The 27,044-nt window shown below is 49.0% G+C and overlaps 1 protein-coding gene across 2 annotated transcripts in view; it reads right to left on the bottom strand.

Moving 5' to 3' along the window:
* Positions 1-17,761, bottom strand: part of Zcchc14 (zinc finger CCHC-type containing 14) — a 57,337-nt gene extending 39,576 nt beyond the window's left edge. The window contains exon 1 of one of the 2 annotated variants that reach the window (XM_041649699.1): positions 17,055-17,761. In XM_041649699.1, coding sequence (XP_041505633.1) covers positions 17,055-17,648 — 594 coding nt within the window. In that variant the 5' untranslated portion in view covers positions 17,649-17,761. The remainder of the gene's footprint in view (positions 1-17,054) is intronic. The other variant, XM_041649698.1, reaches the window with a different exon arrangement.
* Positions 17,762-27,044: the final 9,283 nt, after the last annotated feature.

The following is a 27,044-nucleotide window of genomic DNA, read 5'->3' as shown; positions in this document are numbered from 1 at the left end:
TGCGTCCCGAGTGCTGGGATTAAAGGCGTGCGCCACCACCGCCTGGCCGCTCACAGGGCTTTAATGGTAATTAAAATGCATGTATGAAGCTTACCAAGCTGGAAGACAGATACTAGACACTGTTACTACGACTGCTGTGGTACACATAGTGGGGCTGCTAGGTCACCTCAATGGACTAAAGTACTGCCACAGACAGCACAATTAAAAACACATGACCACATAGGAGGGTCATAAGCCATGGATCCTCAGAGACTCTCTGCCTTCCTGGACTTCCCCTGGGTACTGGGCAGGACTCCAAACAGCCACCCTAACATCCACATCCCTGTGTTAGAATACAGGAGGTCTCTCTTCCTTCAAACAGACCCTTCTTATATGTCCATCAAACAGGTCATCACTCCATGTAAGACTAGCAATGATGACTTGAGAAGATAGCTACCCTAACATCCACCTCCCTGTATTAGAATACAGGGGGTCAGGGGGTCTCTCTTCCTTCAAACAGATCCTTCTTATATGTCCATCACGATAGGCCATCATTCCATTTATAATTAGAAATGACAGCTTGAGAAGTCATTTCATTACCCAAATTTCAGTTAAACAAAGTCATCACAACAAGACAGGTAACAGTCTCAATCTTAGCTGGCAAGTACTGACTGGTGCCACTGCTGGACAGCCAGTAGGCAGGACACAGCTAACTGACACTTCTGCGCCTTCTGATCTTCTGACGCTACCTAGAAGTCAGCAGATTCCTAAACTATCACCAACCAGCAATATAGCCAAGGACTTGTATGTAGGAAGACACAATTCACCTTCACAGGATGAAAATCAATGACATCAACATGCATCAAATTCACAGGTGACACAAAGCCACAGCTGTCTGACTACAGATCAGGAGTCCTTTTTTTGTTTGTTTTTGTTGTTTCGAGACAGGGTTTCTCTGTAGCTTTGGAAACTGTCCTGGAACTAGCTCTTGTAGACCTCAAACTCACAGAGATCCACCTGCCTCCTGAGTGCTGGGATTAAAGGCGGGTGCCACCACCACCCAACAGACCAGAAGTCCTTTAAACAGAATCAGAGGAAACAAAATGTATGGGGAAATGCTCACAGGTACGTGAAAAGAGGAAAATGTGTATACAAGCAGACAGTCACAGGAAAGACAGGAAAAGAAAAACCAAAGAGTTCACAGCACTTATATCCCTTCTCTCCTGCTTCTTAAGAGTCCTCAGATGTGACAGGACCTTGCCCACAGGCAGGAGGCAACCAGGAAGCAGAAAGTGAGCCCCTCAGCTATTCCAGCAGCATCCTGGACCAGTCCTGGGCATAAGCACTGGCAGCCACAGGGTGGAGCCAGTCAGGCCCTTCAGCAGCAGTGGTATCACAACAGATACCACAGAGTAAAGCAGTTAGAGACAAGGTAAGTTTTTGAGACAGTCTTACTTTATAGCCCACAATGGCCTCAAACTCACAGTGATCCTTTAGCCTCAGTCTCTTGAGTAGTGAGGTTATAGGCACACACGTCTGGCTTTATTTTCTAATTTTTTGTTTTTCAGCTTTTATACAAAGAACAGACATGACTTTTAGAAAAAGAAGCTAAAGATCCAGTCTAAATATAGATGCCTTCCTACGAGGTACAAGCAGCTCAGAAGGGTACACACAGCTGTGCTTGCCTTCTACAGCCTCCATATACCCATTCCACAAACTAGGTCCCAGGGTACTACCCCAGGACTGTGGGATGGGTAGAGACACCTGATCAAGACCCCAGATGCCCTGTTTTTCACTGAGAAGATGACAACTTCAGGAAAATCAAGTGGAGAGGATGAGACAGTGGTCAGGAAACCACCATGCCGGGACCTAACTGGCAGGAAGAACTACCAAACCTAGGGATGGGTCTTTGGGCGGGTGTAAGGGTATGCGTCGAGCCAAGGCAACAGAAGCTGGCACTACTACCCAAACACAGTCTAGCCAACTACCAGCAATGCCTAAGCAGGAAAGAGTAACATCTGTTACATGCTTTCAAGTCAATGTAAAAAAAAAAAGAAAGAAAGAAAACCGATTTGTAAGCACTTTAACTAAAATAGTCATTTTGTGTCTCTAAACCAGAACAAGAAAATAGTTTAATAGTGAAAGCTATTTGCTGACTTAGGCAAATGAAAGCCAATGCTAACCAAAACCACTTTCCACACACAAAAAAAATTCCTTTTAATGTTTCCTACCAGACAGATAGAGAAAATGGAGAGAAGGGAAGAGACTGCTCGACTGTGGCAGAGGCATAGGGAGGAATCCTCAAGGTGGTGGGAGAATGGGCTTCTTCCACATCCAGTGAGGTCGGCTAGGACACAGCTCTGAGGACCTAGACACCCCACCACAAGCTATTCCCACATCCTGCACAGGAAGCTACTCAACACAGTCAGCAAAAGAGCCCTGTCTGCTGGAAGAACCCTGCTAGACACCAAAAGGAGGCTGGGAACTGTGTAAACAGGCTCTTCCTGGTGACCAGGTATTAGTTTATGATGCTGAAACATGTCTCCACAGATGTAACTGAGGGCTGAGATGGTACACAGAAGATGTCCCTGGAAGTAATAACCTGCTTCTCATCACCATGCCCTTTCTGATATGGTATGAGGCAGGTCCAAGGGACTATCATTGCTGACTGGGACTGGCTACTGCCTAACCACTTACAGCTTCTGCCTTACTACACACCATTCCATTGGAGGTTTGCACAGTGAGTCCAGGTACTAGAGAGAGAGGAGGAGGAACAGGGTGTTAAACCTTATCATCCTCCTATAATCAAGAGCCATAGCTTGCACTCATGCCCTTGGGGACCCTGAGCCATACACTGATTGTGCATGCAGCTAGAGGAAGCAGGTGGCATCTCCAACAGCTTATAGCAACCTTAAGACTAAAGCTGCTAGTAGGGCGGTGGTGGCGCACGCCTTTAATCCCAGCACTTGGGAGGCAGAGGCAGGCGGATCTCTGTGAGTTCGAGACCAGCCTGGTCTACAAGAGCTAGTTCCAGGACAGACTCCAAAACCACAGAGAAACCCTGTCTCGAAAAACCAAAAAAAAAAAAAAAAAGACTAAAGCTGCTGGCTCTCAGGAGCAGCTTAGAATGGGGGCTCGTGATAATCACAGAATCAGCTGCCACCAGCACTGTCAGAAGACATACACAGGCAGAAGGAACGCTGTGCAATCCATGCCAGCCTCAGACTCAGGCTTTGGCTTCAGTGTCTCCCCTATGATATGTGGTGAGGGGCTGTCTGGCTAGGGTCGGGGAAGTAGGAAATGCCACAGCTGCCAGAAAAAGGTCCACTATCAGCAGTGAGGTGTGATCATAACCATGAAGGTGAGAGAATGCTCAGAAGCCAAGTTTAAATTTTTTAAATTCCTTGTATACGTATATACACATGAGTGAAGGTGCCCACAGAGGCCTTGGCTGACTTGAAGCTTTCTACATAGACCAGGCTGGCATTGAACTCACAGAGACCTACCTGCCTCTGTCTCCTAACTGCTAGAATTAAAAGAGTGTACCACCACACTTAGCGATTATTTGTTTTTATTTTATTCATGTCTTTTGTCTTTGTGTTTATCTGTATAACACATGAGTGCAGGACCCAGGAGGCCAGACAGGGTGTCAGATGCCCTGGAACTGGAATTACAGACATTTTGTGAGTTGCCATTAGGTAATTGAACCCAGTTCCCAGGTCCTCTGGAAGAGAAGCCAGTGCTCTTAACTAATGAGCCATCTCTCCAGCCCCCAGGAGCCAAGTTTAAAGGCATAATGAACCCAGTACAAGAAGCCCACTCCATCTAAAGTAAAGCACACACCATTCCTCAGCTGTCCTCCTGGAACACCCAACAGGAAATCCCCGGATGTCTACACCCAGGCAGCAGCTGCCACCCTCAGCTCTGTGCCTCTAAGTGGAAGTTAGGTCCCCAATCCCACACCTAAGAGGAAGCAATGGGCACAAGTTGTGGGTGCTTATCACAAGGACTGCTGATATTGAAAACATATTATACACAATATTGTTACAGTGAATATTCTGGCTAGGAATATGTTTCATTAACAAGTGGGAATGGGTCTTGCTATCCTGCTCAGGCCAGCCCTAAGCTCCCAAACTCTTAGGCTCAAGCAAGCAATGTTCTCGCCTCAGGCTCCCAGGTGTGTGTGACTACAGGCGTGTATCTCTGAGTCAGGCTCAGAAGCATGTGTCAACTTTGGAGTTTTGTGTGATGAACTGGCCAAACACAGTAAACCCACTAAAAACTCAAGCCACAGCAAGAAGAATGCTAATGTGACTGCAGTGCAGCCTTAGAACATGGGCTCCACACCGCCAAAGCAATAGGCTTATCCAGCCGGGCGGTGGTGGCGCACGCCTTTAATCCCAGCACTCGGGAGGCAGAGGCAGGCGGATCTCTGTGAGTTCGAGACCAGCCTGGTCTACAGAGCTAGGTCCAGGACAGGCTCCAAAGCCACAGAGAAACCCTGTCTCGAAAAACCAAAAAAAAAAAAAAGGCTTATCCAGTAACTAGCTCAAACTTACAAACACCAACAAGCTGAACAGCACTAAGGGCAACCGACACTGGCAAAACTACTGCCAGACAGACAAGGGGTAGGTATCTCACCCTGTGCGTTGTGCCCAGAGAAGGGAGAAGGAACCCATGAGCTGATCTAGGGTGCAGCCTATTGGTAGAGTTTCAGTACAACTACACAAAGAGAACCCCGCTACTTCCAAGAGAGATGCCCATACCCTACCTATCAACTGTGCCATGTTTCAGCACAGTTCTGAGAAACACAGGTATGGAGCTGGTTCCAAGACACTTTACATGTATAGTGAACGCCTAAAACACAAAAATAAAGGAAAATGAAAGCACTCCCGCTCAACATCCTGCCACGAGAAGCAAGCTCTGGTGACCCCACCAATTGGAAGTTTATTTGGAAGACCAAAAACCAAGTCTCCCAGCAGTTCAGCAGATGCTGATCTCCAACACACACTAGCAACAAAGGACCCCTTCAGTTACCACATCTCTCACCAGGATCTCCTGCCTCTGGCTTGGCTCTGATCTCAGTGACTGCTAAGTCTCTGGCACCCTGGCTGACCTGGATAAGCATAAATGAGGCTGTAACTAGCTAACCTCTGTCCCTCTCAAACAGCATCTTATGCAGAGTCAGAACCCACTCACTATAGATATGAACATGGTGACTTGCTGTGCATTGGTCATTCAGACTTGTAACTGGACCAGGCAGTGGTGGCACACACACTTAACCCAGCACTCAGGAGGCAGAAGCAGGCAAATCTCCGTGGGTGGGTGGCCAGTCATACAAAGTGAGTTCCAGGACAGTTAAACAGAGAAAACCTGTCTCAGAAAATAAAATAGATTCGTGACTGGCTTGTGTCACCTCTACCCACTGTCCATGTGTTAACTCTCCCCCTGGATACGGTGGTGTCACTTAAGAGTTTCTCTTTCCCTGTGTGTGAACAATAAACCATGGATTTGAAAGACGGTCGATTGCTTCTCTGTGACTCATACATTCAAGAAAACACAGCAACTAAAATGCTGAGGGAAATAAAGCTGACCATGGGCTAAGAAGAGAAATGTGTGGGATGCCTAGCCAACCCAAGCATCCTTACTCTTCAGAAGCAATCCACAGGTCCTACAATATCTTCCTCACAAAATCCAAGAAGCAACCAGAGAAACAAAAATACACCCCTGGCAGAGGAAAAGCCTCTTAGAAACGACTAAGCTGGTCAAGAACCTCGGGTAGGAAGAGCAGGGAAGTATTATTAAGCAATACAAGGAAAGCACAGGCTGAAAAACAAAAGGGCACCAAGAAAAAAACAGAGATGGTTTGGGGGATGATTTTGGTTTTGTTGGTTGATTGTTTTTTTGAGACAGGATCTAACTAATTCTAGCTGATCTAGAATTCACAGAGATCCACCTGCCTTTGACTCCTGGGTGCTGAGATTAAAAATGTATGCAACCATACCCCTCAAGAAAATGGAATTTTAAAAGTGAAATTTCAAAAGTCGGGTGGTGGTGGTGCACACCTTTAATCCCAGCACTCGGGAGGCAGAGGCAGGTGGATCTCTGTGAATTTGAGGCCAGCCTGGTCTACAGAGTGAATTCCAGGACAGGCACCTAAAGCTAGACAGAAAAACCCTGTCTCAAACAAATAAACAACAACAACAAAAAACGGTGAAACTTCAGAACAGGAAAATGACATTTCTGAACTAGTAGCCCACAGGAAGGCCTAGCAGCAGACTAGAGGCAACAAGATACTGTCATCTCAATGACTCTGAAGATGAATTCATGGAGGTGTCCCAACAGCAGGTAAATGCATGCAACTGCACCCCCACAGGAAATAGACATAACAACTGGGATATGCTGATGAAGCCCCCAAATTTAGCAAAAGGCATAAATTCACAGCTCCAAAATGTTCGGAGTACCCAACAGGCAAGCTTAGGAGAGCACACAGACACAGCAGAGCCATCAATACAAGATCCTGAGCCTAGCCAGAGGATGACACAGAAAACAGGGAGGTACAAAACAGCAGCTGGCTCACCACTTTTCAATTTTCAAAGTATCGCAAGAAAAAAAAAAGAGCCATCAACCAAAAGTCCTGAACTCAGTAACAATATCGCTGATGACACAGGGAAAGCAAAGCTGTATGCCAGCACAAGCTGAAAGGATGCAGTAGCAAGCTGGGCCTTCTAAGAAAAAAAAAATCACATTTTTGCTATGTGAGCAAATGTGAAAGAATCTACATTCACTCACTCACTCACTCACTCACTACGCGGTTTTGTCCTGTAGTCCAAGCTGGCCTTGAACTTGTGGTCTTCCTACTTCAGCCTTCCAAATGTTGGAATTTTAAGTATGTGGCACCACTTCCTGCCTCTCCCTCCCTCTCTCTTTCCCTTTCCCCTCCCGTGTGTGTGTGTGTGTGTGTGTGTGTGTGTGTGTAAGATGCTTCAGTCCAGCATCTATCTTCATCTTAATTTAAAAAAGAAAAAAAAAATTCCTATTGAAGCAGACTACTACAATGCACTGTGAGGCTCAGGGCCTCTGTGGTTGGCATAGGAATACTCCCCCACCCCCCGCCTGGACAAAGGTAGCCTCCACCACAGGTGTGAAATACTGCACACTCAAAGTAGACTTGAGAGGTAAGACAGCACCAAGTTACCACAAGACCCACCATGAAACCTCACAGTGTAAAAGAAGCAGGAGATAAAACCGAATTCCATGACTCTGTTAAATGAAGCCTTCAGAGAACACAAAACTAACCAATAACAGAAAAGTAGCAGAACAGAACGAAGAACAAGAGCAAAAAAAGCTCAAAGAGGGCACAGGATGAAGGAGGAACAGAGTGGAAAATAGCAAGGGAGTAGAAAATGGCCCCTTCTTTACCCTGCCAGAGGCTTGTGTCACATTGGCTCACACAGCTGTCAAAATACATGGCAAAAGGCAGGCTGTAGTGGCACATGCCTTTAATCCCAGCACTTGGGAGACAGAGACAGGTGGATTTCTGTGAGTTCAAGGCCAGCCTGGTCTACAGAGCAAGTTCTAGGACCGACTCTAAAGCTACAGAAAAACCCTGTCTCAAAAGAACCAAACCAAACTGACGACAACGACCCAAAAAAAAAAGCATAGCAAAAGGAAAACTGTGCATTTCACCCAGTGTAAGTTTTGCCTGTAATTTAATCACAGAGAAGTACTGGTGTGTAAATGGCTCTGCCCACCTCTGCAGTATCCTAGCACCAAGTTGCCTTCCCATCTCACTCTCCTGAGATTCCTTTCATTTCTAACAAAGAACTAAAACAGATATCATTTTGTCTTCACCTAACAAAAATAGCCACCAACTGATGCCACCTCTGCAAACTGCTAGGCTTACCTGTTTGTTTCCTTGGTACCAAAAGAGGAACACGGGTCAACTAACTCTGTGGTGATGATTCAAAACATCCCTGGAATGCAGGGGGGACAGTGCTGAGCACATGGCAGAAGTGAGCTATCATCCATCCTCCCTTCTTGGACCCTTGTTCTCTATCTCACATTCACATGACCTTGAAGGGGAAGACAGGGTAGTCAGAGCCTCCTCATCCACCCCTAGATGGCTCCTACTCTCTTTATAGGGCAAGCACCCACACCCACACCCACTCAGAAGATTGTCCTCCCAATGTGCTTTGCCTGCCGGCCTTTAGCACCCTGCATAGCACAGAAGCCTCTACCCCCATCTCAGAAAGTCTAGAGCTTGGCATACACGGGTGTACCACACCAACCTTCCCACAGCTGCCACTTGGCACCTTCAAATGTCCCTTCAATTTTAACCAAACAGCACCAAGAAACTGCCCAGCATCATTCTCACATGTCCAGAGTGATGGCGGAGGGGGTTGAGCCTCTGCTTCATAAACTTTTAAATCTTAACTGCAAATTGCAGAATGCCCTGTGGCTGCACTGGGCACATCTAGGACTTCCCACCTGCATGTGCTTTAATGAGGCTCACTGTAGGTCAGTACAAGGCCTGAGGGCACACTAATTCCTTTGTAGGAACTCTACTGATACTTCCCTGTGGTTCTCAAACAATCAAGAATGATTCCACGGTTCTCCCTCCTGAGGACCTGGCATCACTGGTTAGACTAAGAGAGAAGCAGGCAAGACACTGGAGTGACACGGCTCCTCCCTTTACTTCTAATCATTAGCAACTACAGCACCCAGCTTTGTTACAAGCCAGGGTTGCATGAACACAGAAGGAACACAGTACACACAAGCCTTTCTCAGGACTAATAGTTACTCTGCAAAAATGAATTAAACTCCCCAGACTGCCACAGGAAAACAGTCCAATGCCTCACAGGGCCCTCACCACTCAATGTACCTAATCAGGATTCTATGGGTTCTACATGTTGGCAGTGAAGACAGCATGAAGCCCAGAACCATGGCACAGCATTTACCTGAGAGCTGTGCAGCCAGCACCAGAGAAAGAACAAGTCAAAGACCACCACACAGGACACAGAGGATGCAATTCCCTGGGAACAGCCCACAGTACATGAGAAAAACACTTCCTGCCATGCCACGGAGCTGCATCAGGAACTGGCCACAGCACCAGCCCCTCCCTTCTCTCACTGGCTAGAACAGATGTTCCCTGGAGCCGTGGGGCAGGGAAGCGGATGATCACCATTTCTGTGCTTCCGTGAGTGACTATTTCAACAGACACACAAAGACGTGTATGCTCATACTGGGCAGAAAATCTCAAAGGATGTGATGGGAAGACTGGAATATGTGAGCCATTAAGTGGGCAATGGAGCAGTCACCCTTGTACAGGCTCATGGTGTGGACAAATCAGAGAACAGCAGGAACTGCAAGAGAAGATGGTATGTAGAGACAGGCGTGCCATGCTGAGAACTGCGGGCCTGGCACAGGGGAGTCCACAGCACCTTCACAGGAGCCAGCCTGGTGGTGCATAGCTATATTCCTAGCCCTAGCGAGGCTCAGATAGGAGGATCATGAGTTCCAGGCAGGCAAGCCTGGGCTACAGGGTGAGACCCCATTTCAAAATAAGTAAATTAATTAATTAAAAATTTAACAACAACAAAAACAAAAAAGTCCCATACATCCTCAGAACCATGCAGAGGGCTGAGAAGCAAATCCAGATAGTGATGAGGTATGTGGTGACAGCAGTCCCACCTCAGGAGAAAGGACCACCATCCAACAGACAGTGCTGAGAAAGGGGCTGGATGTACAGTGTCAAGGAGCTTTGTCCCTCACACCAAATCAATTCCAGATTGGGTGATTCAACAGAAAGATACTCAACAAGTTCTCGCCAGATGACACTGGGAAGTACCCTCTCTTAAGCTGTGTCATGCTTAACACGCATGTGTCACATATGTATCTTTTATAGTAGATGTGTTCTATAGCAAATTTCTACTTAGGTCAATGCCATATGTGATATAACAAACCAAACTGTGTGGAAAAGTCAAAGCTAGGAAAACAAACACAACTCTTCCTAGAGTCAATGTCCTCAGAAGCCCAGTTACTTCTAGAACACGAAGACACATTTACTCCCTGGTAGGAAAGAATAGGGAACACAAAGAGATACCAACAACTGGTGACCAGAAAAAATGTGCATCACCTGGAGAGGACCCTGAGGATGGCTCTTCTCTCTGAATGGCAATGACCAAGGTCTGTTTTTGCACTGGTAGGTGTGGGGAAAGGAGCAAGCAGGTAGGCACACTCTGCTACCATTTTAAAGAACACAGACTACACATACACATACTAATATTTTATTTATTTATTTTTGGATGGTTTTTTTTTTTTCAAGACAGAGTTTCTCTGTGTAGCTTTGGAGCCTGTCCAGGCACTCACTCTGTAGACCAGGCTGGCCTAGAGCTCACAGAGATCCATCTGCCTCTGCCTCCTAAGTGCCGGGATTAAAGGCGTTTGCCACCACTGCCCGGCTCTGTGACTGCTTTAAAGAGCACAGATTTAACACACACACACACACACTATACTCTACTGCAGCTTTAAAGAGCACAGACTAACACACACACACACACACACACACACACACACACACACACTACAGAGCCTGTCAGTACTCAGCAAGATGTATCATTGGAATGGTGCAGGTGACACTAATGGCAGGTAAATGGTCATGTTTACAAGGACAAGGTGAACAATTCAGTCATACTTGTACGGTAGGCACATGTGATGCTGACAGACTGCATAGAGTTAAAGGGATGGATGTAGGAGGAAGAAACATGTTTCTCCCAAAAGTTCTAGAAAGAACTGTTTTACAAAAGGGATTGGGTATCTGGGGAAAAGACAAAAACTATGTTTTTGTTTTTTTGAGGACTTTGTTTTGAGGCAGAGTCTTTGCCTCTAAAGTGCTGACTGGAAAACACCATGGCCAGCAAGCACCTTAAATGTAAAACTAACTAGCCCAAGCCCCAGGGAAAGAAAGGAGCAATATCTGGCCCTGGTGAGGGAACTCTTCATCCAGAGTCCTTTTATACCATTTTGGTCACTTGTCTTTGATTACATAACCTACTTAAACCTTAAAATCAATAAACTACTGAAATTCCTACCAATAAAAAAGTATCTTAGCATGCTGATCAGTGGTGGCACATACCTTTAATCTCAGCACTCAGGAAGAATAGGCAGGTGGATTTGTTAGTTTGAGGCCATCCTGGTCTATAGAGTGAGTTCCAGAACAGTCACAGCTGTTACACAAGAAGCACTGTCTCAAAAAAAAAAAAAAAAAAAAGAACAACAACAAAAAAAAAAATCAAACATCTTAGCTGAAGAAATGAAAGGCTCAAAGGAAGTGACAGAAGGCTGGGTATATCTGAAGATGAGAGTAGACATCACGGGCACATGTTCAGGAGGGACAAAGAAGGATGGCTAGCTTTGTTTAGAAAGCCAATGAACATGCTTAAGAACCAAACACAAAAACAGTAGAGGTCAAAGGTGATGAAGGGGAAGAAGGGAGACAAGAAATAGCAAATAGCAAAGTTCAGACATCTGACCCTGCAATGTCCCTGAGGAAACAGAGGACAAACTCAAGTAGAGGTCTGAGGGAGGGAACAGAGATGTCAAGTCCAAATTATCAAGAGAAAGCCTCTTAAAGGCTTGTACCTTAGTATCGGTGGCCACAGAGAGGTAGACAAGCTGGCTGGTGCAAGACCAGCTTACAAACACAGCACACTTAGGTGGCACCTTTAGCAGATGGCATGCCAATGTTCTGGAAACTATGTATTTTAAGTGTGCTCTCAACCCAAAGGCAAGGTAAATATGGCACACAGGACTGAGGCACAATGGACAGAATGGAACTTCAGCAAATATGGCTTCAGAAAAGCAGCAAGACTTGGCATTTGCTGGCTACCTACTCACACAATGCCACCATGCTATGTATAAGACCCTGTCCTGTTGTGACAGCTTCCAGGTTCTGACGCTCTAGCACACAGTTTAGATGGGGCTCAAGTGGTGACCAAGGTGGCCATGGACTGACTACTGTGAAAGCAACAGCTTTGGAGTTCAACGTGGGGGAAATGCAGTCACTTCAGAGCCACACAGCCACACCATTCCATGGCAGCAAGCGAACCTGCTATGACTCTAAGACCTGACTAGGCTTCTGCTTACTGTTGGAGATAATGCCACTAAGAAGGCTATTAAAACAGAGTTTGAGGGTGTCTAAAAGCCCACAGCATGCACTTCACTGTGAACAGGACAAATGCTTTGGCCATGCACTGAAGTACTCCCACCTAGGTAGAAACAGAAGGAGCAATGTGTACAGACAGTGGACTCAGGAGAGAAAATCCGACTGCCCTGGAGAAAAAAAAAATAGCATCTCAGTCCCAGGTCCCTTGAAGACACAACCTACTCTAGCTCTTTAGAATGCTGGGGGCTTTTGGCAGCAGTGTATAGGGTTCAGGGTTATAAGAGAAACCAAGCGAAGCCATCTGCTCCTCACATGATATCCACAGGACAAACTGCCCCAATGCCTGACCTTTGAACTGCAACGACTTGCAAGAGCTTACCACAGACAAGTGGCCAAGCAGAAGTGTAGCCTGTCTCAGGCAAGAGTTTATTAGCAATTTTATCTGTAGTCTATGGACACTGTTGTCTGCACAAGGCAAACCCTAGGATACACACGGCCAAAACCAGGTAGACAGTTCTGCAACTGTACAGACATGTGCCAGAAAGCAAGACCAGGACCTCAATACACACCACATGCAGCACACCATTTCGGACCTCCTTATAGTGCTATCTTGTTTATGATCTAACAAATAAAGCTTGCCTGAAGATCAGAGTGCAAAGCTAACCATACTAGTCAGTCATACAGGCCAGGCACTGGTGGCACACACCTTTAATCTCAATAGCTACACTAGTTAGCCAAAGAGGCCGGGTGGTGGTGGTGCACACCTTTAATACCAGCACTAGAGAAGAATATAAGGCAGGAATGAGACAGGAACTCACTCTCTTTTCAGTCTGAAGACTTCATAGAGGTAAGAGCTCTTTAGTGATTGGCTGCTTTGCTTCTTTTATCTTTTCAGTTTGAACCCCAGTATCTGTCTCTGGGTTTTTATTACTCATGCTACACCTCCTTTAAGAGAAAAACACCCCTAATGAAGTAGTTCTGGCTTCCAGAACAGACACCAGGGTCACAATTGTAATAGGACAGATCCACAGCCAACTCCACCTGCCATTGTAACCATAGTGCCCAGAGGGCCTGACAGCTATGCAGCACTGCCCAGCAGTCTCCCAGATGGCAGTCCACCCCAAGAATGAAGTCCCTTGGAATGGCATGTGATAACAGAGTGCCAAGGAGCATGTATTAATGTTGGGCATTCAAGAGTTTACCTTGAAAGACCTCAACTAAGCATCAACCCAAAAAAACCCTCAGCCACATGATAAATTAATATTACTCAGCCAATAAAAAAAGGGCAGCCAGGCAGTGATGATGCACGCTTTTAATCCCAACACTCGTGAGGCAGAGGCAAGTGGATCTCTGTGAGTTTGAGGTCAGCCTGGTCTACAAGAGCTAGTTCCAGGATAGGCTCCAAAGCTACAGAGAAACCCTGTCTCGAGAGAAAAAAAAAAGGCAAAGTGGTGTGCAAACTCTCACAAGAGAAGCCTAAAAGCATGCCAAGTGAAAGAAATTCATCACAAAAGGGCAAGTATTTGTGATTCCATTTACATGACATGATCACAGAAGACAAATCCATAGAGACAGAAATTTGATCATGAGTGTCTGTCTGTTGAGGGACCGCTAGGGAGAATGGGAGTGATGGCTCAGAGGTGTCTTTCAAGAATGATCAGAGCCGGGCGGTGGTGGCGCACGCCTTTAATCCCAGCACACGGGAGGCAGAGGCAGGCGGATCTCTGTGAGCTCGAGGCCAGCCTGGTCTACAAGAGCTAGTTCCAGGACAGGAACCAAAAGCTACGGAGAAACCCTGTCTCGAAAAATCAAAAAAAAAAAAAAAAAAAAAAAAAGAATGATCAGATGATCTGAAGTTCAACCATGTTAATGACCACAGAGCACTGCACAACACCCTTAACCAGCACAACTCAGAGTAAATGTTCTCTTGCACCAGCTCCCTATCACCAACTTGAACAAGTGTACAAGTCCACTCAGGGCAGTCGAACGCCAGCTCCTCCTTCCTCAGTCTCCTGAGTGCTGAGATCAAGAACCTCATTTACCCAGTCAAAGGTCTTAATTTAACCTGCTTCCAAAACCAAGGCTTTTTATTTAAATAAAATGCAAACACTGTTCTCACTATAGAACCCTATGACCATGTCTAGGGGATAGAAAACATTGGCAGCATTCAGGAAATTAAGCCCTGCAGCCCCTCATCCTCCCATACTAGTGTGCATGATACAGTAAACGGTTTTCTGAAGTAAGTCATGCCTATTTAATGCCATTCACAGCTGGGCTTGGTGCATACCTATCTTCTCAACTCTCAGTAGGCTGAGGCAGGAGGATAGCAACTCCCAGCCCAGAGTGAGCAATACAGTGAAATGCTGGTCTTTAAAATCAATAGCCAGGCGGTGGTGGCGCATGCCTTTAACCCCAGCACTCGGGAGGCAGAGGCAAGCGGATCTTTGTGAGTTCGAGGCCAGCCTGGTCTACAAGAGCTAGTTCCAGGACAGGCTCCAAAGCTACAAAGAAACCCTGTCTCGAAAAAACAAAAAACAACAAAAAAAAAAAAAAAAAAGAAAAAAAAATCAATAAACCATGCCTTTAATCTCCTAGATTACTCAGAACATTGTGTATTTTTAAATAAAATGAAAAGTGAGGGCTTAGAGAAGTGATTACAAATAATGTTTTTTCAGAAAGTTAAGAAAAATAAAAATTTAAATCAAAGACATCCAAAAGCAACCCACATCTTCATTTCTGAGAGCAGAGCCTCGAGAGCAAGTGTGACACTTACGGAGGAGGCAAGGGCTGCCTTCTCCTGATGACACGGAGGCCCAGGACCAGTCCAGTCCAGGGCTAACCAGGTACTCAGCTGGACTTCACCCTCCAAGCACACCATCAACCTTCAATTGCAGAGCAGCAAGTGAGCCCAAAGTCCAGTTAAGGGAGCTAAAGTCCCTTTGGGAGTGACTTCTAAGAGCCATGGAGAAGAAAAAGAAAAATGTCTGTTTGGACCTGGGCAAACATGACCCAGCCTTCATTGCTAAGTCTTGACCCTGCTCCAGGGTCAAGCAGTGTCCCTAAATTTACAAAAAGGACCCCAACTCTGTCAGGCCCACATAACTCCTGAAACAGCTGTGATGCCCAAGGCAAGACAGGTATGTTAGCACCAGACAATGCATACCTCTGTGAAATGCACTGAGAGCCAGCATGGTCGGGAAGGCTATATTGATGGCACAGCTGCCAGCTGCCCTGTCACCTCTGGAGTACTTTAGCCCGGCCTTCTAGGGCACAGGAGACAAAGGCTGAGGTTACACAGCTGGTGACCAGTGCCCACACCCTGGCGACTAGATTAACTCCTTCATCTCTCAAAGGACTTATGCCTGAGACAAAGACTATCTTAAACAAGACACTCTGAGGGCAGGCTGGAGTGGGGTGAAGCTCGGGGGCAGAGCGCCTGCCTGGTATGCACAAGGTTCTAGGTCCCATCCCCAACATTGTAGGTGGGAGAGGACCCAAGACATGTGTTCTAGACACTTCTACTCTGAATTGACTGCCCTACTAAACCCAGTATCACCATCTCCGACATAGAGTGGTACCCCTGGATGCACTGTGAGCTTCACTCACAGCCGTCTGGCTGCAGCAAGTACATGGCAAGTGCATGATCTTGAGCAAAACTAATTGCAGGGGAGGAGATGACAACAACCTAGCCTCCCCAGCCAGGGGACAGTCTGGTAGGCTGGGGAGCTGAAATTGCCTTGGGCCCTGCCTTTCTTGTGACAGCTGCCCAGCACACAATAGGGAAGTGAGGTGGGAAACTGTAAGGGGAGGGGCAAAAACAAAACAGAAAAACCACAGTCTCAGAGATAAATGTCACTGAAAAGGTAAGACACCATAGAAGCCCATCCAGTAACCACAACCACTTCTTAGAGGAAGACATTAAAAAGGAGAAGCCACAACCCAAGGTTCAAAGAGAGCTGAAAGAAAACAAAAAAAGCCTGCTTTCCTGACCACCCCATCTTGTTCACCTTGAGCAGGGGAAGCCTATTAAGAGTTTTAACTTAAAAAAAAAATTTTTTAAAGGCTGCAGAGAAACTGGGCAGAAGGCCCAATTGTGGCCTCCTACTGCCAAGGACACAGTGTGGTAGGTACCTCAATGGTCCCCTGGCACTGAAAAGCCTTTCTCTTACAGCAAATATGGGCTCCCGGATCCAGGGCTGCCTTCAAAGGTTCAAATGCCCATACACAACTATAGGCTAGAGAGCGCAGGAGAACGAATTCCTTCTGCTTGTCACCATGGCCTCCAAAAACCTGGCCTTCAGCTTCCATCAGAAGCAGGTGCTGCACCAATCCTCAAACATTTGGGCCAAAGCTGGCATTTCTCAACAGTCAGGCTGCCTGCCCTCGCTGTCCACCAAGCTGACTTATCAATAACTAAGGCAGGATCCCACCTCAGTGGGTTTGGGCTCTCCCTGACGGCGGGTCACTAGTGGCAAATAACATACAGAGAGAGGCGCCGTGGCTGCAAAGCCCCTATCAATGGCTAGACTCTCCAGACAGACATGCTCACTAGCGTGCACAACCCACACAAACGCACACGCGCGCACACACGTTCGCATACATCGTACCCCTGCCATGCACGCCTGTGCCAGGAGGGCAGGGGCAGGGCCCTCTTCGGCCAAGGTTCCAGAGCCTTCTCCGAAACACCAGATCTGGTCAGAGCAAGTCGGACACATCGCTGAACTCTTATCTGTCACCTAAGAGACCGGATGACAGGACAAAGGCCTTATCGCGTCTCCAGCGTGGGCTGTGACACAGAGCACACAAAGGGGCTGCGCACTGACGCCGGCCACCGGGTCCCTAGTGGGTCTCTGCTTGCCGGCCAGGGAAGGCCCCAGGCGTTCTGCCCCCATCGCACGCGCGCGCTCACCTTGTGGCAGGTCGAGCAGGTGGGCAGAGCGCCGCCCGGACCGGGCGCGCTCTTGCCGCCGCCGCCGCCACCACCACCACCGCCACCGCCGCCGTTGCCGTTCAGGCTGCTCTGGATCTGCGTGAGCTCCTGGCGCAGCACCTGCTTCTGATGGAAGCTGAAGGCCGGGTGGTTGGAGGCCATGGTGAAGAGCAGAAGGAACTCATCGCCCGTGCGTCCCTCGTTGAGCTGCAGCCCGTAGTTGTGGATGATGGAGTCAGTGTGCGTGAGCGTGCGGTACAACACGCCCGCCGCCTCGCGCTGCTCCGAGCCCAGCAGCGCCAGCGACACCAGCAGCTTGCTCCGCACCACCTCGTCCGTCAGGTTGGTGAGGCTGCCAAGGTCCGCCGGGTTGTTGGCCTTAATCTCCGAGTCGCGCAGGGAATGGTAGTCCTTGCGTGCCAGGTCCTCCAGGCACGAGCCGAGGAAGCGCAGCTCGAGAGGGATGCACAGGTCCAGCAGGCCGCACAGGAACTCCACGCGCTGCGGCGACGGCAGCTCGGAGAACCAGCGGTACACACCGTCCCTCTGCAACGGGCAGCGCTTCTCCACCATGCTGCCGCCCGCGCCGCGCCCGCCGCCGGGCCCGGGAGCCGCGCGCGGGCGGCCGGGGGGCGCGCAGGGCCGCGGCCGGGCGCCGGGACCGGGCGAGGCCGCGCGCGCGCGGGCCGGGCGCGGACGCGGGCGCGGGCCGGGCGCGCGCGGGCCGGGGGAGCCGCCCGCCAGGGGCCCCGCGGCGGCCGGAGCCGGGGCCGCGGCCGGGGCGGCTGGGGGCGGCGAGCGGCCTCGGGGCCGCCGCTCACGGGGAGGCGCCCTGCCCGCGCCCGTCCCCAGCGGCGGCCGGTGCGCGGCAGCGGCGGCGGCCGCTCCTCGTCGTCGTCGTCGTCGCCCGGGAGGCGGCCGCCCCCATCTCCCCGCGCGCCGCAGGGTCTGTCAGTGCGGGCCGCCCCCCGACGGAGCCGCCCCGGCCATGCCGCCTCCTGCGCTTGCGCCCAGGCCGGCCGTTACCCGCTGCGAGGCTGGGCGCGGCGCCCGGACGGGCCTGGCGTGGCGGAGTGATCCAGCCGGACCCGCGGACGGATCGCGGCCCGGGCCGTCGGAGCTGAGCAGAGCGCGCTCGCGAGCACGGGCGGCCGCGGCCAGCGGAGTGGGCGGGGTGGCCGCCTCTCGCGACAGCCCGGGCTGGCCGGACCCGCCCCCCCACGCCGATTGGCCCGGCCGCCTGTCCTGCGCCCGGACTCGGCCCAGCAGCTTCTCAGGATTGGTCGGAGCTGAGGCCCCGCCTTGGAGAGGGACTGTCGATCACCCCGAGACCACCTTCACTCCCCCCCCCCCCCCCCCCCCCCCCGACCACCGGTGCTAGCCGATTGGTCGGCGGGAATCGGAGTGATGGAAAACCCGGGATGGAATTTTGGGCGCTTTTGTTCCCTCAGATTAGCCCGGAGCCTTGTTTTTGGGAAAAGACGGGCGTTGGACCTTCGTGCTTTATTCACGAACGTGAGAGCAGGGAGGTGGCGGTGGGCCTAGAAGAACTACTGGCGCCGGGTTTCCCGCTGTCTGCCCGAGTCAAGCTGTGTGACCTTGGGTGTCGGTATTTCTCCCTAAGCCCCTAGGCGCCTCCTGGGGAAGACGCGAGTAATAATACCCTCCCTGGGGGCTTCGGACTAGGTGGTGAGCTCACAGTGGGCGAGCACCTGCGTTTTTGAGGCGGCAGGCCCGCTTAGGGCGAAGGTGATGGGAAAAACAAGCCTCCTCCCCAACATCTGTCAGCAAGGTCTGTCAGCCAACCAGTCAGCCCGCCCTGCCAGCGGGAAACCTCGGGCCCTGGAGCCGAGAAATGCACACCCGCGGGCAGGAGCAGAGCTCAAGGACCGCCACAACCCAGGCTTTTGATTGGCACCGGGATGCAGTTGGGAGAGGGGGAGGCGGACACCCAACCCCTTGCAGTGATTGGGATGCAGGGCCCACCTTGTGCAGACAGAGACACCCCACTCCCGTTCCTGGATGGCGTTCTCTGATGTCCTAGGTCCCTTCCTGGTACAGGGTATCGGGACCTGGGTCAAGCTGAGCCCCGCTGCAGAGTCTGCAGCCAAGTCTGTGAAGCCAGTAAATAGATCCTTTTCGTCTGGTCCAAGGTGCTGAAAACTCTAGGCAGAACATTCTTGGCCTTGCATCTCCCACCTTGAGTGGACATTGCCCGCCAAGAGCCGGTAAACTGTTCCCCGGCCCTACCAAGCCCCTTGGGCGTATTTCTCTGACTACCCCGTGTGCTGGGGGGCATAGGGAGAAGTAGGGTTCCTGCAGAGTCCACTGTCCCCTACCTGGTTTCCTAGGGCAGACTACTGAATGAATCATAGTTCTCTGTAGTTGCTGAGAAGACATCCACCCCTAAGTCTGAGAGCCAGGAAGCAAAGAAGCCTAACCTGGAAGACAGCACACTCCCTACTTGCTGCAGGAATGCCCCAGAAACCATTGGCACCTGGTGCCTTGCCCCACCTCTGACTGGCTATGAGACCTGGGCCACCTACTTAACCCTTCTGAGCCTCAATTTCCTCATCTGTAAAGGCAGCCTAGAGCCCAGCCTGGAAGGGGCCACTGGAGGTCATGGGTGTTACCCAAAGCTCTTTCTAGCTGGAAAGCAGGGCCTGGAACCATAGAAGGCCCTGGATGGATGGAGTCCTTCTTGCTGTGTGGTGTGTTAATTAAGGCCATGCTGGATTGAATAACACCCCCCACAAGGGTTAATGTCCACCTAGAGCCTGTAAATGTGGCCTTATTTAGAAATAGGGTCTCTGGAGATACAATAATTGCCAGAATCAAGAGACACTGTGCCATATTAAGGCTAGGTCCCAGATTCAATGAGAATATCCTAATAGAAAAGCTGTGTCTTCCCGGGCAGGCCAGATCCTCTCCTGTGCCTTCTGTGGGTACGTTGGCCACCACACCTTGACTCTAGATCAAGGCCTCCAAGGGAGGAGGATGGAGCTTATGACTGGGGTCGGGGCAACCAGAGGAAACCAGGAGATTATTTCCCCCTTTGCTTCAGCTATAGGACCAGACCTCATTTTGAGATTGGGGCTTTAGAAATGAGTAAGACCCAAGCCCACACACCCAGGCTTTAGAGGTCTCTGCTCCCTAGCCTCCCTTCTCATGGTTCCCAGCCTCAGCTCAGTCCTGGGCACAACGTCCTGGGAGGAGATAGCCAATGTCCATGCCACTGTTGCTGTCCCTACTCCAGGCCTTATATTGCAAAGCTCTGGGTGTCTGTGGCAGGTCCCAGGGCTCAAGGCTCCTTCCTTGGCACAGCCAAGCTGTGGACTCCTGAACTTTCCACTCTATGTTTACCTAGGTTCAAGGGCTTGCAGACTTCCTTACATCTTTTCCTCACTGCGCCTGTCTGTCTCCTTCCAAAGAACTAGAGAACTGAATATTGGGGGCTCCTAGGGCATGCTGGGAACTAACCCCAGGGCTCAGGATGAGCCAGAAGGGCTGCCGAGCGTCTGTGGGAGCAGCACAGGAGAAGGCTTGCAGGGAACAGAGATTGCTGTAAATTGACTGTCATTCAGGTCCCAAACCCCTAAGCCTGGAGAGGCAGGTGTGGGGGTGCTGCTGGTGCATATGGACCCTGAAACCATCCAAATGTGATCTGATCCAGGGTAGCTTGGATTGCCTGCCTGTATGTATGTTTGTTCCAAAATGGCTTCCTTTGGAACTACTGGAGCTGGACTTAGAGATGGTTGTGAGCTACCATGTAGGTGTTGGGGACCGAACCCAGGTCCTCAATAGCACCAAATGCCTTAACTTCTGAGCCATCTCTCCAGCTCCTACTGATAGGATTCTTATGTCAGACCTAGCTTCCTAACACGACCAACTCAGCATTGGGTCCTAATGCTGCCATCCAAATCACAGTTCCCAGATGTGAAACAGTCCAGACACCAGTCTGGCAGGGCAGCTTATTCATGTTGGAAGTGGAATCTGGCATGTCAGTCACCTACTGATGGCACCCTTCCCAGGAAAGAATCGTAGGCACTACTCATTGACTCAGTGTTTTGCCAGCCCAAGGAAGCAAGCCTGTCTTCTGTATGCTAACATCTACCGCTGAGATCACCTGGAGCCATAAGCAGGTGTCTGCCCCCAGAACTTCTGGACCTGGCAGTTGCACAGGCAGGGTTTACCCAGAGCAGAACTGTTCTCCCAAATGTCTAGTACAGGGTCAGATGTCCTGTTTTCCCAATGGAAACAGGAAAAAACATCTGGACTCCTATTTAAAGTGGAGAGTTCTTCCAGGTGTGGTGGCACACACCTGTCACCCTACAGCTCAGGCCGCTGAGGCAGAAGGATCAAAACATCAACACAGCCTGAGATACAGGAGCCTAAAGCCAATGAGACGGCTCAATGGGTAACAGAGTACCATTGTATTCACTCCTACAGGGAGATAGGAGGGAGGTGGAGATCAGAATCTCCCAGAGGCTCAAGGACCAGCTGGCCTGAATTTGTAGCACTACAGAAACATCAAGAGACCCTGCCTTAAAAACAATGGAGCTAGCAAGGTAGTTCAGTAGGTAGAGACACCTGCTGCCAAGCCTGACAACCCAAGTTCACTACCCAGAACCCAAATATAGAGAGCCTACTTCTGCCAGTTGTCCTCCACTTCTACACATGTGCCATGGTGCTTGTAGCCCCCCTCCCAGACACACGCACACGTGCATGCATGTGTGCGCACACACACAATGGAAGCACTCCTGGGGTGTGGTGTTTCTGCTTCCAGGCCCCTAGGGGGTTACATACATGTGCACGCACGCACACACACAAGGGAAGTACTCCTGGGGTGTGGTGTTTCTGCTTCCAGGCCCCTAGGGGGTTTTTCTTTTTCTCTTTTCTTTTTTTTCAGTCATATCTTACAAGAAGCTTATTTTAAAATAGAAACATGTTTTTTATATATTCAATATTTTGAAACAAACCAAAATGAAATTATAAAATTATCTTGTACATACATTTTCACATCATAAACTGTTAACTCTGGGTTAACAGGCAGAAGAAAACGCTGGTAAAATGCTGAAACCAAACCAAGGTGCTGACATTTCCGTTATGCTTAGCTGTTTGAATATACAAATTTTACTTTGTCCTTAATCTTAAAAGTTTGACTTTGTCTTGGTGGCCTTGTAAATGAGCATGATTAGAGAATTATGAATGAAATAGTTTTTTTTAAACAATTTACCATATAATTTTAAAAAGAGAAATCAAAATTGTTTTTCCCTCCCTAGGGGCTTTTCCACATGAAAAACACTTTGTTAGGTAGAGTGGCTCCCACGTGTTACCTCAACGTTTAGGATTCTCAGGTAAGAGGATTACTAGCCTGGGCGACATAGAGAGTTCACTGTCAGCTCAGAATTCATGGTTTAAAAAGTCAAAAAGCACAACTAAAATTATTGAAATTTCAAAAATGCATACCACTTGGCAAAGGCACTCTTTTATTCCAGAAGGGGAAACTAAGTCCTGGCATGGTAGGTTCCTGAGCTGAGGTCACACAGTCCATAGCTTCAGGGGTCTCTCATGGCCTTCTGCTGCTTAGGTCTCTCTCTCTCTCTCTCTCTCTCTCTCTCTCTCTTTCTCTCGTGTGTGTGTGTGTGTGTGTGTGTGTGTTCCTTCCAGGTTTGTGTGGTATTTCCTATATTCCACAACGGTGTGCTTTAATGCCAATGCCTAACTCACCTCCCTCGCAGGGTGTTGGGTTCTGCTTGTTTTCACCCTTTCAATGAGACATTAGGGAAATGTCAAAACGCCCCAAAGTAGGGAGAGCGGTACAGCAACTCCTCACGCCCCTCGTCCTGGTTTCATCTAAGATTTGTTTATACTTTTTTTTTTTTTTTGGTTTTTCGAGACAGGGTTTCTCTGTGGCTTTGGAGCCTGTCCTGGAACTAGCTCTGTAGACCAGGCTGGTCTCAAACTCACAGAGATCCGCCTACCTCTGCCTCCCGAGTGCTGGGATTATTGTTTATACTTTTGTATAATAAAAACGTTTCAACACTTCTATAACATGTATGGATATATATGTGCTTATAGAGGATACACTTTTAAGGCTATTTTGTTTTAGCTATGTGAGGAGGTATATATATGCCTGCGAGTGAGGGTGTCCTCAGAAGTCAGAGGTTTCAGATCTCCGGAGCTGGAACTATAGGAGGTTGTAAGCTGTCCTACTACATGGGTGCTGAGAACCAAACACAGGTTCTCTGGAAGATCAGTAAGGACTCTTAACCACTAGTTCCTATATAGATATACATATATAATTTTATTTATTTGTTTTTTCACTGTGTAGCCTTGGCTATCCTGGAACTCTCTCTGTAGACCAGGCTGGCCTCAAACTCACAGAGATCTGCCTGTCTTTGCCTCCTACGTACTGGGATCAAAGGTGTGTGCCACCACCATCAATACATATTTTTTTAAATTGGCTCCCTGGCATGTTTCCAAACCAGTGCTGCTATTGTCAATGGTGGTACAAGGGCACAGAGCTTTGATGTACCTTGACCTATTGGGCAAGTCTCCCAGTTCAGGAGACTCAAGTCCATGCTAAGGGAGATACTGAGGACAGTTTAACCAGCCCTGGGCTTTGGCTCCTCTGGGTTGGGTTGGGGTTCATAAAAAGATCACATTCCAGAGAAACAGGAAAGATAAAGGAATTGACCGGCTTCCTCATGCCACCCAGTCGAGCCTTTCTGTCTCCACTGCTGTTCTGATGGAAGTCTCGGGAGACACACCCAGACTGCACTAGTTGAGTGAGAGAGAGTAGACATCTAAAATACTCAAGGCAAGACAGGTGTGGTCTTACACACTTGTAATCCTAGCACTTGCAAGGCTGAGGCAGGAGGATTGAGTTTGAGGCCAGTCTGGAGTACCTGGCAAATTCAAGGCCAGCTTGAGCAGCATAGGGAGACCCTGCTCAGAAAATAAAGTGCGGGAAAGGTGAGACATCTCAGTGGGCAAAGGCCTTGCTTGTGCAAGCCAGCCACCTAAGTTTGACATAAAAGTGAAAGACCCAACCCCACAAAAGTGCTAATCTCCACAGGGCCGCACTATGGAAGGCCCTCGCTGCCCTACGATTATAAATTTTAAAGTAAAATCTTTTTTTAGGCTAACCCCAAATTCACTATATACCCCCAAAATGGCCCTGGACTTCTGGTCTACCTCTATCTTCTAAGGGACAGCATTACTGCTGTGTGCCACTGTGCCCAATTTATGAGATACTGAGGTTGGGTTCAAGCAAAGGACTTCATGTGTTCTAGACACTCTACCAACTGAGCTATACCTCAGCCCCTAATCAAAAATTCAGTACACCAGTTTTAAATTTATTTTTAAAGCATTTATTTAAAAAAATTTTCTAAACTTATTTTTTTTTTTAAATCGCATGTGTGTATGAGCACCAAGCGTGTGCCTGGTACTGGAGGAGGTCAGAAGAAGATGTCAGATCCCCTGGAATTAAGGGTACAGACAGTTGTGAGCCACCATGTGGGTGGTGGGATCTGAACCCAGGTCCTTTGCCAGAACAGCCATCACTCTTAATGACTGAGCCATTTCTCCAACCCCTTAACACCAGTAGCTAACCCTGCTTGTTAAGGCAGCTATAAAGGGCCACAAGCTTGGTGGTTAAAATATAAAAGAATAAAAATATATTATCTGCTGGCTCTACAGGTCAGAGGTCTGCCATTAAAGTAGGCAAGCTACTTCCTCCTGTGGCTCTAGACCCCCAGCTCTTGGTGGCTAGGACCTCTCTATTATCCTGTGGCTTGTGAATACATCATCCCTCCAGACTGCTCTCATCTGGATAACCCCCCTGCAGGCCTCTAATTCACAACTAGCAGCTCCCCCTGGTCACACACCTGTCTGTCTTCCTGTGAAGTGGCCTCAGCAGTGTACTGGGAGGGCTAGAGGTGACAAAGCTTGGTGGTTCTTTGCAGTAGCTTGGTAGACTTGGCTTCCAGGGCTCTCAAAGTCACAAGCATCTCTCTCATAAGACTGTGAGTGCATCTGTGCTTGCCAAATGTGTGTGTGTGTGTGTGTGTGTGTGTGTGTGCGCGCGCACGTAGACACGCCAACATGAATTGGCAACTTCCTGTGGGCTAACTCTAATATACCACAGTTCTACATATCATAATTTTACAGACAAAAAAAAAAAAGACTGACCACAGAGAGGCTAAATCACTTGCAGAGGACACACAGCAAATGGCAGAGCTAGGTCCTGAGACTGTCAAGCCTACCAGAGTAAAGGTTTTGGCATCAAGAACAGGAAGGGAAGCGATGCCAGAAGGCAGAGCACCTTCATGGCTCATTTCACCCTTGCGGTGCACTTTGAAGTCAGTATATCATTGTCCCCACGTGTGGAGGTCAGGCAGTGGGGACAGCATGTGGTCCTGATTACCTACAATGGCAGCCAGCATCTCAGATCCTGTGGGCGAGCGAGGCGAATGCCTCAGCCCTGCTCACCGTCTTGTTGCGGTGGCTCTTCATGGTTTTACCAATGTGATACCTCTTAGTTCTTACAGCCAGAGAAACTGAAGCTCAGAGAGGCCAGTTGCCCGGCAACTGTGATAGCACTGCCCCCTATGAGTCCCAGTGGCTCTGGGAATGTGTGTGGTGTGTGGTGTGGTGTGTGAGTGTGTGGTGTGGTGTGTGTGTGTGTGTGTGTGTGTGTGCGTGTGTGTGTGAATGATCTAGCCCCAACCCATTTGGAAAACTTTGGGGGTCTGTAGTTTGTGTGTATGTGTTTATGTGTTCATCTGCACGTGTGTGCACATGGAAACCGGAGTACAGTCTCATCTGCCCTTCCCCAGGCACCATCCACTTTGTTTTTTATAAACAGCGTCTCTCGCTTGCCTTTAACCCACCCATCAAGCTAGGCTGGCTGACTCGCAAGCCTCGGGGCTCTTCCTGTCTCCCCAGTGTTTTGACTATAAGCACTCATCATCGTGTCCAGCTCTTTCTGCATGGATTCTGGAACTCAGACCCTCTTGCTGGCAGGGCAAGTATTTTCCTGCCTGAATGGCCTCCCCAGCCCTGGGTCTAGATGCTCTTAACCTGCACTTCCACTGTCACCCCTGTGGTCCTTTTCAACCCTTTATCCTCCTTGATATCCCAACACATCCTTTTCTCCAGGGGTGACTTTCTGCGCAGGGACACCTGTGCAGACCATCCCGACGGCCATCCATATGATCAAACACCCTGTAGCTTGTGCTGTCCTGGCAGAGAGTTAGTGCTGCTGGTACACAACACAGAACATAGAGAGAGCAGCAGCTCCAAGAGCAGAGGCTCTCAACCTTCGGGTCAAGATGCCTTCACACAAGGTCACCCAAGACCCTCTGCAGAGCAGATATTTAAACTACAACTCACAGTAGCAAAATTACATTATGAAGTAGCAACAAAAATAATTTTATGGCTGGGGTGGGGGGGGGTCACCACGACATGAGGAGCTGTGTTAAGGGGTCGCAGCATTAGGAAGGTTGAGAACCACTATCCGAGAGGGCAAGGACTGTTCTAATACCCTGTCATTGTGGATTTCCAATGCTCGGTGGATCCTGTGTATACAGCAGGTACTCAATCAGTGCTTATCAGTGGTCAGTACAACTTCCTGTATAAGCCTTGGTAATGCTTCTTCTAAACAGAGTCCGCTTCTGTGCAGACTGTGGACTTCGGCCCTTCCTTCGTTAATGCTGTGCCTTATCCACCACGTAGGACTAGTCACAAGTGCCTCTGCGTTCCCTTGGAATGCTTGCAGAATGGAAGTTTTCCAGCGCAGTGTTAGTATTTCCTTATCTTTTGTCAATAATCCCCAATGGGATGGGAAAGACCTGTGCTGGAAGCAAATTGCTGGGCCATCAAGGTTAAGTCAGCAAATGAAAAACATGAATTCCCAGAAGCAACTTGGGCTGGGACTGTAGCTCAGTTGGTAGAGTCCTTGCC

The sequence above is a fragment of the Microtus oregoni genome, unplaced genomic scaffold (assembly GCF_018167655.1).
Source record: "Microtus oregoni isolate MIOR12 unplaced genomic scaffold, Mior012 000004F_ref0000308, whole genome shotgun sequence".
Lineage (NCBI taxonomy): Eukaryota > Metazoa > Chordata > Mammalia > Rodentia > Cricetidae > Microtus > Microtus oregoni.
Note: the sequence above shows the minus strand (reverse complement) of the source record. Positions and strands in the feature narration are given on the sequence as shown.